This window comes from Eutrema salsugineum, unplaced genomic scaffold (genome assembly GCF_000478725.1).
Source record: "Eutrema salsugineum unplaced genomic scaffold, Eutsalg1_0 scaffold_8, whole genome shotgun sequence".
NCBI classification, from domain to species: Eukaryota; Viridiplantae; Streptophyta; class Magnoliopsida; order Brassicales; family Brassicaceae; genus Eutrema; species Eutrema salsugineum.
The window spans coordinates 9260538-9276498 of record NW_006256414.1 but is presented as its reverse complement, the minus strand read 5'-3'; the positions used below and the strand labels follow the sequence as shown (position 1 = coordinate 9276498).

The following is a 15961-nucleotide window of genomic DNA, read 5'->3' as shown; positions in this document are numbered from 1 at the left end:
TTTCAGTGCATTTTCAAACCGATTGTTCGGATCTTGTGAGCATGTCTAAATCTCCAGCAGATTGGCCGTCTTTCATGACAGAGCTGGAATCCCTCTATATCCTTCGCGGGAGCTTCTCAGAGTTTACCTTATCCCATATTCCGAGAAGTCTAAATGTCCGGGCAGATAATCTTGCAAAATGAGCTCGAGCAAGATGAGTTATTTTTTCCCAAATCGATCATAACGAGCCGGTCAAAGATGGTCCTCAGACCACTTCTATGATGAGCCAAATGTGATTGTAATAATTGGATAGAGGAAAAAAAAATACATACCAACATGAATTATAATATATATAATAATTTAATTATAAATATTTTATTAGAGAATAAACTATCATTTCTAATTAATAAATTATAATTATGATTATGTAGGAGATTGTCAAAGTGGACAAACCCATCTGCTTAATCTATTTTGCAATTTACTAAAATATTTTTTTGGCCAACCCCTAAAAAAAATTTAAATTTTGAAAATATATTTCAGTTTTTTTTATAAAAATATAAATGAAAAATATTGCACAAGTTTAAATATATTTTATATATATATAGAATGATTATTATTTAAAATAATAGAATATAGTTTAATATATTAATAAGTAAAAAACTAAATACACTTTTGATTTGTATCCATATATATTCAAAACAAATCTGTGAGTTCTATATTTAACTATCTTTAAGGAGAATATTTAATTAAGTTTTCTATATTTGTAAAGTTTATTATATAATATCTTCTAAGTAAAAGTTTACTTATGTAATATTTTGTGAATAAATATTTATTTATGTAATTTTTTTTGAATATCTTACAAATAAAGATTCATTTATGTAAATGTCTACTCAAATAATAATATAGAAATATAGAGATTTTCGACAACATTTCAGAAAAATTAGACTTGAATGATATATTTTTCACGTTATTTTTGATTTATTTCGTTCAGTTCATAGTAAAATGTACATAATATTTTATAACTAGATTAGATCAATTTTTTCTTGGCTTTTAAAAAAACTAGATTAAACAACTTTCTTCATCTACTAAATAATATCTTTTCATGAATCTATAAAGTGGTGGGACTTCTCGACCTCATTTACATTTTGAATTGGTGATTTTTGTAGGATCAGCTTTAATGCTCGTAAATGGGTTATTTGTTACTCTTTATATATAGCATTGTCAAACTTGTATCAACTGATTCTTAGTTTTTTTTTGTGGTTTATATATCAAGATTATTGGTTATGTATAGCATTGTCAATTGGTGTTGTATTCAGCTACATATAACATTGTTGTGTAGTTCTAGATACATTAATTATACTTTGTGTAATTTTTTATATATATAGTTGTGTAGTTCTTTATACGTTAAATTATAGTGTGCTGAAATCATTACACTGTTCCATCAATTCCCGATATGCTTATGATGTTAGTCACATAATTTTTGTTAATTTATATATGTCATTATATAGATTATATAGTTAGTGTAATTAGCGATGCATTAATATATTCCGCATATGTGACTATGATGGAGTATATTTTTTGTAGCTAGCTATCATTTTTTTTTTTTATCACTCAACTATTTTACAATTTAGTTTTAGTTTGTTCAGCTTGCGAATTTTCTCGTTCAAATTCATTATTCAGTTATTCAGATATTTGGCAACCAATCAAACTCATTGTTCATAATTGTCATACTTTGCTCATAATTTTTAAAGATGACGTTAAAATGGTCTTTGAGGCATTGAAAGACAATTCTACTACGTTGAAACTGAACCGGCTTCAGTGGTTTTGTTTATTCTTCATTAAAAAATATAGACTTAGTGACAATGTAACAAAAGAAAAATCTTTACCGGCTAGCAGAATTCGTCACTGCAAATTTCCAACTGTTAAACACATATCGATCAATCGAAGGTGGAGCGCCAAAGAACTAACATATTGTGTTGTTATAATAAAAGCAAGGACAAGAAAACGAGAGAAAACAGAGGATTGTATCAAAATCTTCCATCTTTCACATTGAATTCTTTAATTCTCTTTTTTGTTCCTTGAACTATTATCTCACAGATACTATGTTAAACCAAGGTCAAAATCTTCACACTAACCATTCAAATTCTAACCATCAGCCGTCACATTCTCCATCTCCGGCGACCCAACACGGAAGAGGAGCTCGGATAACGATAGGTTCACCCGTAACCGGGTGATCGAAAGACAAACTCTCAGCGTGAAGCTCATGACCCTCGAATGTTCTTCCTCTCCACTCATACATTCCATGATACTTCACATCTCCTCTAATCGGAATCCCAAGATACCGACAGTGTAGCCTAATCTGATGCGTCCTCCCACTTCTTGGGAACGCCCTAACAACAACAACATCGTCTCCAACACAACTCAGTCCCGGTTCCCCCTCGACAACAATCACACTTTCAACTTCTAACGGCTCGGTTTTCTCTCCGTTTACAGACACAACTTCAAACGTTGTCTCCATATCTCTAACAAATGATCCTCCTGGTAAGACTCTTCCAACGTCTAAAGCAGCGTAAACTCGCCAAGCTCCGTGTTTTGACCGTCCATGACCTGACCTAACCGTGATTTTGCTCCAATTTGGTGATGACCCAATGCAGAGAGCAATGTAGGATTTACGAATCTTGTGTTCTGTAAACGCCTTAACGAGCTTAGCAGCGACTTTGTGAGACTTGGTTATGAGCATTACGCCACTAGTGTCACGATCTAATCTATTCGCGAGATGAAACTCGTTCGCTGTACTCGAAGAATCTGAGGTTTGAAAGAAAACCAGATCAATTGTGGAAAAAATGACTCGGATTTTGGATATTCTCACGAGGAAATTCGAGATCGAGCTTACCAACAATAACTTTAGGAGCAGAGGAGAGAACAGATTCGCAGTAGATGCCTTTTGGTTTATTTACGGCCATGAGCCATTCGTCTTCGTATAGTACATCGTTTCTTGTGAGATTGAAGAGGCTCGATTTCGATGAAGCTTCCATGGCTCTTTTGAGTTCAATGTCTTTCGAGATCGGAGGCGGCGGAGCAGAAATGGGTTTTGGGTAATTTTGATTGGTGTCTACAGTTGTGGGGAGATCGTTTCGAGCTTCCATGGCCTTGATGGAGACAGCAAAATAGGGTTTTGTAAGTTTTGTATTTGATGAGAAGGAGAAGCAGAAGAGGTTTCGAAGAAGAAGAGAAGCAGACATTGAAATATTTAGTTTCAACCTTTTAATTATACAGTAGGTCCATAAATACGTATATGGTATACATACTCGGTTAAGGGTTCAGTTACGGTTAGGTTCATTTTAGTTTTCGTGGTTTTGTTTCGGACTTTTATAGCAATTAAATTGGTTATTATTAGATATTATATAATATTATATAGGTGAGATATATATGTATATGTATATGTGTTTGTATATATATATGTATATATTATAATATATTAGAGATGAGAGAGAGGAGAGGAAGAGAAGAAGGGGAAAGAAATCATTTTTCTTCTATTATTAACTTCTTCACAAGTACATAAAACATATATATAGAAGAATGAGGCGGTGGCAATTGAAAGCGGTGAAAGTGTGGATAATTATCCGTATTCTATAACATTCCCTCTTAATTATCTATCACTATTATTATTTTGTAATCTCTTCTTGAAAAGATTGATATAATATAGTTCTTAAATAAATAGTCTTTTCTTCGGATTGATGATTCTTTACTATCTACGTCATTAGAATTGTAATACTTTTTTCCGATGTTTTCAAAATCTTTTGCGTATTCTTTGATGTTTTGTTAAAAACTTCGTCATGAAAAAATTCGATGGGACAAAAACCATTGCAAAGAAAAAAAATGTATCCACGCTGTTTTTCTTCTGGAAGTATTGCTATTTACATATTTATCTTTTTACGTTTTTCTTTGCTGCCTCGTTAAAAACCTCATCATGGAAAAACTTATTGGGATAAAAACCATGATAAGGGAAAAAGAGTGCAGCTACGCATATCATTACAATTTTCCCCGTGGAAGCATCATCTTCAGGATATGCATTCCAATTATATACACTATCTTTTTGAGATCTTTATAAGTAGAGCATTTATGAACAAACTCGTAAGATCGTCATTCTCGGATCCTTGGACTTCTGGTCCATTAATCAAGTTAGTCATGCTCTTTTTCATGAAATATAGTATCCTGACATTCCAAAATTTCTCATTTCAAACTCTTCTTTTGATCAATGTAACTTGACCAAATAAAATGTTCCAGATGCTTCAGGCATCTTTGATCCTTCTGGATTTTATCATTATATTACTGAATGTGATTACATCCATGATCGGAGAACATCAATTTCTGGTCTTTGAGAAAAACTTTGTGCCAAAACCGGGCTTATATCATGTGATTTTGTTTTTCTCATCATTTTCGAACAAAGACCCATTTGGTCTTGAATGACATTACATCTTCAAGTGTAATGACCATAAGTCCAAAAACATTTTATTTTCCTGATTCTTCTGGAATCTTTTCATTTTGTTCTCCAACTTTCTTTCTCTTCAGAAGAATTTTAGATTCCATTAGCCTCCTCCTTTTTTTTTTAAATTGAACCTTACGTTCATTTACTTTACTCCGATAAATTTTGTTTTTCAGGAACATTAAAATTTATAGAGCACTTCCAAATTTTACGAACTTCAAGTTCGAAATATTTTATAAGGAGGATTAAATAGCAATTTCTTTAGAAATGCTTAAATCTGAGTTTTTCTATATGTTAGATCCTGCTGGGATCTTTCGAGATAAGATGTTTAATTGGGATACCTGCAAAACAAAATAACATATTTTTCCTAAAAAGCATTATATGTTAGGACTAAATCAATGATCACTTTCTTTGATCTATCTATTGGTTAATCTTAACTAAAACTATTAAACCCTATGCAACATATACTCATCAAGTAGAGTTCCCGGGAACATAATTATGATATCAATCCCTTAAGGATTTTTTTCTTTCACAATTCAAGTCGCTTATTTTCTGCCAGACTTGATATTACTTTTAATGTTTGGACTGCTGGTCCAAAAATTTCTCATTTTTCATATGAGTTCAGTATAGACTTGATTGCCACTTTTCACTTTTTGGCCAATATTTTCACTTTCTACACTCATCTAGAGAGGTAGATTTATGATCCTCATTTATACCAAATCGCGCGCTATCTATTGTCGACAATTATTTTGTCTTTGGTTCTATTTTTTTCTGTAATAATATGGTTAATCGAGATATCTTTATCAATGATATCATTTATGTACATGATTTTATTATTAACCATAATACGGATCTCTTCAGGAGATTCATCCTCTTTTCAACACATATTTGCTCTTTTTCTTTTGAGGATTTAATATTTGGAACCAAAATAGTCTATCACGGTTCTTACGTGCCATAGACTCTTTATTGATAAATTGTCCTTCAGGGACATACTCTTGGAGCATTTTGAGCTAGAATTGAGATTTTCTTTTATTGTATGTCTGACATTTACCTATGAATTATCCTTTGAACTCCAGGTTCAAAATCGTTTATTCGAGGATCCATAATGACATTTCATATAATCTCATTCATTAGCTCTTCCAGACCAAAACATGGAGATTATATTTCACCATTTGTTGATTTTGCGATTTTCAGGATCTACTTTATAAATTATCCATAAAACTCATTTCAAGTGTGAACATAATCTTCAGGATGTTCCACTACTTTAATATAGGATTTTTTTAACTCTCCCCCTCGAGATGATGATACTTTAAGTTCATCCATCTCGGACTGAATCCAACTTTAGGACCAAAACATATCCAAATAACCCATCTTTGAGCCTTGTATTATGCATCAAATCCTTTTGTGGGATTCTTTATACTTTCTTTGAGATGATGGCTTTTCATGCCCATTCATCTTGAACCGATTTTCGGTTCTAGATCTATTATATGATTTGGGGGAATTTTAAAGAAATCCAACCATTATATCTAATAATCGTTCAACCAAAAATGGTGATTTATCTCTGATGATGGTTTTTTTTTCATCATGACATGCTATGTGTGAAAACTTCAGGTTTTTTTCACATAAATTCTCAATACCATTATTACACCGGGATGGCTTAAACCGGTTATATTATATACTAGTAAACTTCAGGTTTACTATCTTATACAATTTTGCCATCTTTATGCATGTCTCCATCATATATTTTTCTATAGCATTTCGTTCTGCCGGAATGTTTCGTTCTTCTGGAACGTTTAGCTCTTCTGAAGCGTTTTGATCTTTTAGAGTTTTCCATTATCTATAATTTTTTTTCTCTTCAAGAGCGTTTAGTTCTTCAAGAACTTCTAATTTTTTATGAGTTTTTGGCTCTTCCGGAAGTTTTAACTCTGTTAGAACTTTTAACTTTTCTGTAGTTTTCAGCTCTTCTGGAGCTGTTATCTCTTCCAGAGATTTCAACTCTCATGGAGTTTTTAGTTTTCCGGAGCTTCTAACTCTTTCGGAAGTTCTGATTTTTAAAGACATGTTTCAATATCTTTAACCATATTGTAATCGGTAAAACAAATTAAATATTTAAACATAAATAAATAACAAAACAGATGAAAATTAAATAATAGTTTGCATATATGTTAGTCGTCTTCTGGACGAAAGTTATTAAACAGTTCTTCAAGAACGCTGTCATATATATCTTCTGGATATATATATTTTCAATATAGTTTTTCTGGAACTTATTTGCATATATGTCTTTGGGACATATTTTTTTTAAGTATGTCTTCTGGACATAATATTTTTCTTAGTTTTTCAGGAACTTTTCTTAAATGTCTTCGGGACATTTATTTTATGGAGGTAATGATCTGAAGAGTCAACTACCATATGATCACAAACCAACCATATTTTTGATCTGAGGAGACATAGTCTGCCATATGATCATGATCGTAAAGGCATAGCCTCCTTAACGATCGGTTCGGAGAAGGCATCGCCTATCATCCCGATCATATAAACATAAACAGATCTAATATAATTTAAAACTCACCTTTCTGGTATAAAAACAGATCTCACCTTTTCGGTATTATATCAGATTACGAGACAATCGTGCTGATAACGTATTAGATATTATATAATATTATATAGATGAGATATATATGTATATGTATATGTGTTTGTATATATATGTATATATTATAATATATTAGATGAGAGATAGGAGAGGAAGAGAAGAAGGGGAGAAGAGACGAGAGGGGAGAGAAATCATTTCTCTTCTATTATTAACTTCTTCACAAGTACATAACACATATATATAGAAGAATGAGGCGGTGGCAATTGAAGGCGGTGAAAGTGTAGATAATTATTCATATTCTATAACAGTTATGACTCGATTTAATTCGTTTAAGTTTTTTTTTATTTAGTATTAAAATAATTTTGTGTTCTCCTCTAGTAATATAAAATTAATGGTTACTCAACCCTTTGCGAAACCTTTATTTAATCAAAGAAAATTTCAAATTTTCATATTTTGTAATTTTTTATTTTAAAGTAAAACAGAGTTTATAAGTTATTTAAAAAAAATTACAAATACATTCTATATGTATTTTTACTTACCATGGTTTCATTTGTTATATCTTTGAATATATATTTTTTCTCGTAAAACAAAAGAGCAGCTCACTTAAAACAAATTACTAAAATTATATCATCTCTAATACACTTAAGAATCAAATTAAAGTGATTAAATAAGAAATTTATATACTTATTTGTCTAGTGATTTGTTGAGGTATTGGTTTCTTATCGTGTTTCAGAATATTATGCTAACATGTCACGTTCTCAAAGAGTTTTGGCTTCGAAAAGTCTGTAATATCCTTAATGATAGATTTATAATCCTATGTGTATGCGTTTCATTTGTTCTCTTCCGCTGAGATGTATAACTCACTTAAAATAAACCGACGTAGAGTTTATTGTACCGTTTGATTAAAATTTTGGTTCGATTTTTGATTAATCAATCTTGGTTTGGTATTTTATCCCGTCATCAATTTTTTATTTTTTTTTATTTTACCAAATTTGACATTTACTAAAACCTAATGAACTCTATTTTTTTTTGTTTGCCATAACCCACACGACATAGTCAGTTATTTAAAATCAAATCACTTCCGCTATAAATAAACTCTAATATGAAGATATCAATATACTTATTATACTTATTTGTGTAGTGATTTGCTGAGGTGTCGGCTTCTTGTCGCGTTTCAGAATATTTTGCTGTCATGTCGCATTCTCAGAAAGTTTTGGCTGCGGAAAGTTTGTAATGCCCTTAATGATATATATTTAGAATCATATGCGTACGCGTCTCATTCGTTCTATTCCGCTATCATGTATAACTTACTTAAAATAAACTGACAAAGAGTTTCTTGTACTATTTGGTTAAAATTTTGGTCCAATTTTCAATCAATAAATCTCAGTTTGGTACTTTATCCCGTCATCAATTTTTTGAAAACATTTTTTATTTTATTAAAACTGACATTGACTAAAACCTAATGAACCATAATTTTTTTTTTTTTGTCATAACCCACATGACATAGTCAATTTCACTTCTGCTATAAATAAACTCTAATATGAAGATATCAATATACTTATTGACTAAAACCTAATGAACCATAATTTTTTTTTTGTCATAACCCACATGACATAGTCAATTTCACTTCTGCTATAAATAAACTCTAATATGAAGATATCAATATACTTATTTGTGTAGTGATTTGCTGAGGTGTTGGCTTCTTACCGCGTTTCAGAATATTTTGCTGTCATGTCGCGTTCTCCGAAAGTTTCGGCTGCGAAAAGTTTGTAATGCCCTTAATGATTTATATTTATAATCCTATGTGTACGTGTCTCATTCGTTCTCTTCCGCTGACATGTATAACTCACTTAAAATAAACTGACATAGAGTTTATTGTACTATTTGGTTAAAATTTTGGTCCAATTTTTAATCAATCAATCTCAGTTTGGTACTTTATCCCGTCATCAAATTTTTGAAAACTTTTTTTATTTTATTAAAACTGACATTGACTAAAACCTAGTTGATGTGAGTGCAGTGAGCAACACAAGTTTTACCCTAGACAAGCTGCAAGTTCACAGCAAACGCAGTAGTACTTAGGGATCGAATCCACAGAGATCTGTGTGTTGAGGACTTCTAACTGATGCTAAAAACAATCGTAAACCTAATCTAATAAAAAGGGGTTTTGGTTTGTCACTAAATCTAATTATGCAGAGAATTAAAAAGAGCTTTAAGTGAAAATCGGTTGAAAAACAGTAAGTAAAAAGCGATGGGTTCAAGGTTCATCTTTAGGGTTCATGTTCTAAAACACAAAGAATTTAGGCAAGGATTTCTATGACTCTGAAACTAGGATAGACACATGTAAGATTAGCCAACTCTCGTCACCCTAATCATCTCATCACTTGTTCATGGCAATTAACTCTCGCTCTCATGCTAGAACAAGATCATGCTTTGTAGATCGGAATCCATTTCTGCTTACGTATCCTCCGTAGGTAGTTTTCGTCTCCTATGACGGGGACGTCCATAAGATCCGGTTCAGGCAACCCAGATACAACATTCTTGTGGCTCGGATTAAACTTAGGATCGGATTCTGGGTGATCAGTCCAGAATTACCGCTTTGAGAATTGGATGAATGGGAGAATCATGTTAAAAATCGAAGTCCTTTTTCCTAAAAACCTAGATGTCATTCGAACATGGGGTCCCTTTGGATTACCCTTTCACCCAACTAGGTGACTACTCAGACATGGCTGAGGTAGACATCATCATCGGTTTAGAACTAAGAAGAAGAAAAGTAAAAGAAACAAAGTTGCAGAAAAACTTCTCTTATTGAAGACAGTATGGCGATGAAAAGCTTCCACAGGTGCATAAAAATAAAACCTAAGACTATGAATGAGTTCTCTCTCAAAGAGAAGAAAGAGGCTCTCTTACAAAAGACCTAAAAAATGAATATTTATAGTGTTTCTCCAAGTCTTGGGCGTCTAGGGCTTGTAAAATGGGTGCAGGAAGTGTCTTGGGCCTTAGTTGGGCTCCTGAGGTTCAGACATAGATCCACTGGGGGTGAAACCTCCTGAGTCGCGGTGGGAAGAAGGCTGGCCGCGGGTGAAAGCACTTGTGCTTGACTAGGCTTGTGTTGATCGGCTTTCAGTGCATTGATGATATATTGAGTTCTAGCCGTTGGATTGCTTTGATTCCAAGTGTGTTAGAAAGATGGTTGTCTCCTTTATAATGTCTACAAATTTGGGGATGATCAGACGGTGAGAAGGTCTTCTTTAGTTGCCAAACTTCTGACGGTCTGAATTTATCCAAAATTATACTTTTGCTCCAAAATGCACTCCAAAATCCCAAGTTTCCTGAAAAGCCATTTAAAACTCCAAAACATGGAAAACACTTATAAAAACTTTAAAACTGAGTAAAAACACCTGCATAAGATATTGAAAGTGATCCATAAAAATGGTCAAAATCAGGTGTTATCAACTCCCCCAGACTTAAACCTTTGTTTGTCCTCAAACAAAACCAAAGATCTGAACCTGGAAAAGAGGTTTGAAAATCGCAGGAACTAACAAAATCTCAGAGACCATGCTTCTAAACTAGAGTTAGTCATTATGCTCAAATCAAGGATAGTCTAGAAAATTCTCACCAAAGCACAAGCATAACTAGTCCGTTGATCCGTCATGCGAAAGTCTACGCACTTAAACCTATCCTTCACATTCATTTATAAGTTCTTAACATTCATTTATAATTTCCAGTGGTTCTCATCAAAAGGAGTTTAGCAAGGCAATCAAGGCTAGGCATTCAAAATAGATGTTTAGAAGGTGAGGTTTTTAGTGTTTAGGGTTACCTTTTCTGAAGAGACAAGACATTATGCAAAACAGCAAGAGAGGGTGGAGCTGTTGATATCCACAGTTTCCAGTCACATTCTTCTTGCTTTAGGATTCTTGATCTCCCTTCTTTAGGTTCTCCTCATAACTCCCCCAAACTTAGATTTTTGTCCAGGTTTTAAAACCAATGCTTACAAATGAATACTTGTAGCCTTTGCTTCAAATAATTTTGGCCATCCTAGACTTTTTAGGCTTTTAGTTTCCTTTCCTTTCATTCTTTTTCTCCTTTTATTTGTGTTTGAAAGGGGAAACCGCCTTTTGATTGAGAGTCTTAGGAAGCACGAAATTTACCTTTCAATTCAAGCTTTTTGAGGCTCCATCGAGCTTTGATAGGATTGCTGATACTCCTCTTTCCCAAATTTGTTCAGTCCTTCTCTTGAGTGACTGAAAACCATGTTGTTCCTCCCTCTCCAGCGTTTTTGCACACATCTGTCGATATAAACTAAAGAGAGAATGCATGAGGTTTAAACATAAAGGTTTGGGTAAAGGGTGTGGTACCAGCTAAAGTTGAACTGGTTATCTAGGACAACAAAGAGTGGTAATAATGATGTAAAGATGTCCTAGATGTGTATCATGATGCCTGCTAAAACCAATGATGAGAAAATTAGATGTCAAGATAATGTTCCAGTGAAGTGATCTAGTCTATCCTGTTAGGAAAAGTCTCTATGAATAGAAATCCTCTGGTGGGAGTTCGTAGTGCAAGTACTCTAGCTACCGCCTAGTCTAGTACTAACCACAAAAAAACTAGCATGAAAAGTCTAGAAGCACATGGGTCTTACTCATCATATTTTTGTGTCAAACATTCCTGAAAAATACTCAAGGTCTTTTATTAAACATAGAAAAATTTAAAAATTGCAAAAAAAGATTAAAAACAAATAAAAATATATAGATTAGTACGGATATACATCCTCCCCCAGACTTAAATTACACTGTCTCCAGTGTGAAAAAGTTGGTGAGAAGATGGTGAAATAAAAGCAAAAGAGTCTAAAATAAAACAAAAAAGAAAAATGGTGATAGAACCGTGGGTATGATGTGGTGATGGATAGGCGCCTATGTCTCATGGCTGTCATCTGTCTCTGTAGATGAGGAATCATCATCAAACCGGTGGTTCTTCAGTAGTCTCTTCATGCGCCTGTTGATCTTCTCTTGCTGGTCAAGCTTCTTCTTCAAAGCTGCAAAGTCTGCATCAGTCCTAGTGGATGCTCTGAGATGAGAAGAACTGGCTCTGAATGAAGATGGTGCAGGCTGAAGTCTCCTGCTGTTTGCAGCTACCTCTCTCTTGGCTTTTGCAGCCAGAAATTGCTTCATGGTCAGAGGTAAGAGTGGCAAAGATGGTAGGAAGTCGCTGGTCTCTGGTTTCCATCCTGGGTCTGAACCATCTCGGAGACGGGGCATTGAATCCGATGGTAGTAGTACCCTGTACTCGGTGGAACTGGTGGAGAACTTGTAAGCAAATCCAATTGGGTCCATCTTGGCCCTGGTGATAGTCCTGTCTCTAGAGAACTGAGAAAGGTCAAATCAATCTTCTCTAAGAGGTGTCTCAGCTGAAAAATCAACTCCTGATGCTATCATAAGCGAAGTGATAATGCTCCCAAAAGCTGGTGAGTAGTCCTGACAATCAGATGTAAGCATCTCATGATTAACTTTCACTAGGTTCCTTGCAATGATGCAATCAAAGCAAGGAAACCTGGGGTGATCTGAGAATGGTAGCTGTAGTGTCACCAACTCTGGCTTAAGGACATTCGCTTGATTGGCTCGTGAAAACACAGTGTTTGCTAGTAGCTTATGAACATAGCGAACAGCAGGATGAGAGAGTAATGATGCCTTGGACCTTCCTTTGTCATAAACTCCATAACCCATTAACTTCCAAAGATTCTCATCTGGATCCTTCTCCAATGCAATCTCATCACAATAAGGTAACTTCAAAGCATCACATATCTCTAAGATGGTGAGAGAGTAAGGATGACCTCTAATAGAGAAGGAGAGTGTGCCATCTAGAGCTCTAGGAGTACCTCTCTTCTTGTAGCTCAAAGTTGCTGATGCAAGGAACTCCTTGGTGTGGTTCTCATAGGTCTGAAAGTTCTGCTCCATGAATGATCTCATTCCAAGCCTATCAAGATACCATATCACATCTTCTCTGATTCCAAGCATCTCAAGAGTGGAGTAGTCAATTGCTGGAGTTGGCTTGATCTTCAGCTTCTCAAGCTGTGCCAAGTAATCGATGTCTAGGTCTATGGCTTTACCAACAAACTTTACTTTCGGCTTAGAGGAAGGCTTGACTCTTCTTGGGAAAGATAACTGAGTGGAGGTCTGCTCAATCTTTCCTGAAAAGATTCTTCTTTGCACGGTAATGAAGGTGGATAGAGGCTCATCTTCACTCAGTTGTGTCTCGTTCAATGCATCATATATGTCTCCTGCGAATGGGGCTTTTTCGCATGAGGGATCTTCTTGGTTCGAATCAGTCAAACTTGAGAGAGATCTATGACCTGCAAAAACGAGATTCTCGAGATAAAGAATAAATCAAGCTGCTTTGGTGTCGATTTTTTTTTATGAACAAGGTGTTTATAGAGAAATCACAAAACACATTATCATGACAAACAAGCTGTAAATGAATCAAATATTATAAAATCTGAGAATTTCTGGTCAAGTTCGATATACTGATGTTTAACACATGAGATTTCTAAATTAGGATGTTGCTTTATGCTCACTCACATGTAATCTAATCTAGTTTTCTATCAACAAGAACCAAACAATCCAGATTTGCAAAGCTGAACCAAACAGATCTCCAAATTTCGATTTTCTCAAAGTTCAAATCTCAGATTTTCGAAAATTTCAAATCTCTATGGTCTAAGTATTTAATCATGCAATTAAATTACCCAGTAGTCTAGCCTTAAGTCCAAAGACAGTTTCCAATCATCCTAAGGTGAATTTCTACTCATTCTAAGAAAACCATAAATCTGAGTTCTTAAGAAAAAGTGAGAAATTTGAGCTCAGACCTTGATGAAAGTGTTATGTGATGACAAATTTGAAATCTTCTTTGAAAAAGAGTGAGATATGTTCGAAATTTTGGAAAGGATATGTCAAGTTTGAAATCTGTCTTTCTAGCCAAGCTTGTTGGGGAAGATGAAGAGAAAATACCTTTTTGATATTTTAAATCCTCTTTTTCTTTTAAAAATGTGTTTTTCCTAAGAAAAAATTTATTTTTAAAAGTTTAGAAGACTTACCTGGCGTGTGTTTAACACGGAAATTATGTTTTGGGAACTTCCCGGTTAAATCCAATAATAAAACGGGGAATTGAAGTTCCGGGTTACGGGAAACAGGGAAAACTCGCTTGGTTAACAAAACAGGGCCGGCCGCGTGCCAGGTACGCGTGCCCGCGGTAAAATCGAGTAGGGCCGCGGTTGAAACACGCGGGCCGCGGTTGAAACACGCGGGCCGCAGTTGAAACACGCGGGCCGCGGTTGAAACACGCGGGCCGCAGTAAATGACGGATCGGCCACGGCTGGATTGATCGCGGCCGCTACAAATGCTTTCCGGGAGTTCCCGATTTCTCCCGTTTTCCTGCTTTCTCCTCCTATCTTTTTGTATTTTCTGGTTTTTTTGAATGTTTTTGGTTTTTCTGGGTTTTATAAAAGCCAGAAATGCATAAAAAAAAGAAAAGAAATCAAATAGAAAATAAATAAAAAGAAAAGAAAGTCATACCAAATGGGTTGCCTCCTATTAAGCGTTTTTATTTAAAGTCTTTTAGCTAGACTCTTGCCTGGGTTAGGATTAAGAAAGAGAGACAGGACTCTTTGAATTAAGAGTCCTTGTGGTCCTCCTTAACCTGAACTTTGGATTTCCTTCATCTTGAATCACAATTTCTTTTCCTTTCTTAAGTATTTTTGCATCCTTGAGGACATTTTTTGTCTTCTCAACAATTCCTTCAAGATTTTTCTTCTTTTCCTTGCTGATGTCTGGTGGCACCACTATCTTGATGTTCCCAAATTGCCGAGATGCAAGTGCGTTTAGTTCCTTCTTGTCCTCCATCACCTTCTCCTTGTCCTTGTCTTTTTGATTTGGAGCTTGGTCTGGTGTGGTCTTATAGAACTTTTTCCTGTCCACATTTAAGAAAACTAAACAGCGATTTGCATGGTCAATAAAAGCACCTACAGTAGCTAAGAATGGGCGACCAAATATCAAAGGTCTATCTTTGTCCTTGTCCATCCTTAAGACTTGAAAATCGGCTGAGATTGTTTTGTTTCCAATGATCAATGGCAAATCCTGGATCATTCCTTCTGTTCTCTTTCGAGCTGAATCACCAAAGATTATCCTTACTAGAGATGGGACAAATGTACCTATACCAAGTTTCTTAGCAGCAGATTTTGACATGACAATCACATTAGCACCAGAATCACATAAACAATCTGAAAATTCAATTCCAAAGATTGAACAGCTGAATGAGAAATGCCATGGATCCTTAGACTTTTTGAGTCTTTGTTCAGGCAAGCGTTTGGGTACCTTAACTGGAATAACTTTGCTTCTCTCATGCTCGGTTTCAGAGTCTTTTATGAGAAGTTCAGGTGTCAATCTCCCCTTAGAGTCTGCGACAGGTTCTTCCTCCAAAAATGCTGTCATGGCATTGCAGAACTTCTTTGGATTATCTTCTACTCTTCCTGGTAAAACTCCTGGTTGTCTCTTCATTGAATCTGCAGTTGACCTATCTGATGTTCCAACTTCTTGACATGGGTCGCAAGAGATTCGAACTCCCATTCAAATCAGTGTAGATACAATCGATCTTCACCCCCATTTCCCTGAATGACTTCTCATTGCCTTGAGTAGTCTGCATCATAGTTTGTTCAAGCAATTTTACCTGATTACTTAGCTGGGAAAGGGTTGCTTCTAATGAGCTGGTCTGTGCTTGTTGAGGACTGAATGCTGGTATTTGTTGGAAGTTTCCTCCTCCATAGTTTCCACCTTGAAACTTGTTTTGAAAACTCCTTTGTTGCTGTGGATAGGGCTGATTTTCGGCTCCTTGGTTTCTATATAAGAGATTGTTGAAGTTGG

The 15961-nt window shown here is 34.9% G+C and overlaps 1 protein-coding gene across 1 annotated transcript; it reads right to left on the bottom strand.

Annotated features, from left to right (window-relative positions):
• Positions 1-1906: 1906 nt before the first annotated feature.
• LOC18010049 (RNA pseudouridine synthase 1) lies at positions 1907-3225 on the bottom strand. Its single transcript, XM_006392373.2, has 2 exons — positions 2873-3225; positions 1907-2784 (listed from the first exon to the last, which is right to left on the bottom strand). The coding sequence occupies exons 1-2, from the start codon at positions 3219-3221 to the stop codon at positions 2132-2134; spliced, it is 1002 nt and encodes a 333-aa protein (XP_006392435.1). The 5' UTR covers positions 3222-3225; the 3' UTR covers positions 1907-2131.
• Between the last annotated feature and the right edge of the window lie 12736 nt (positions 3226-15961).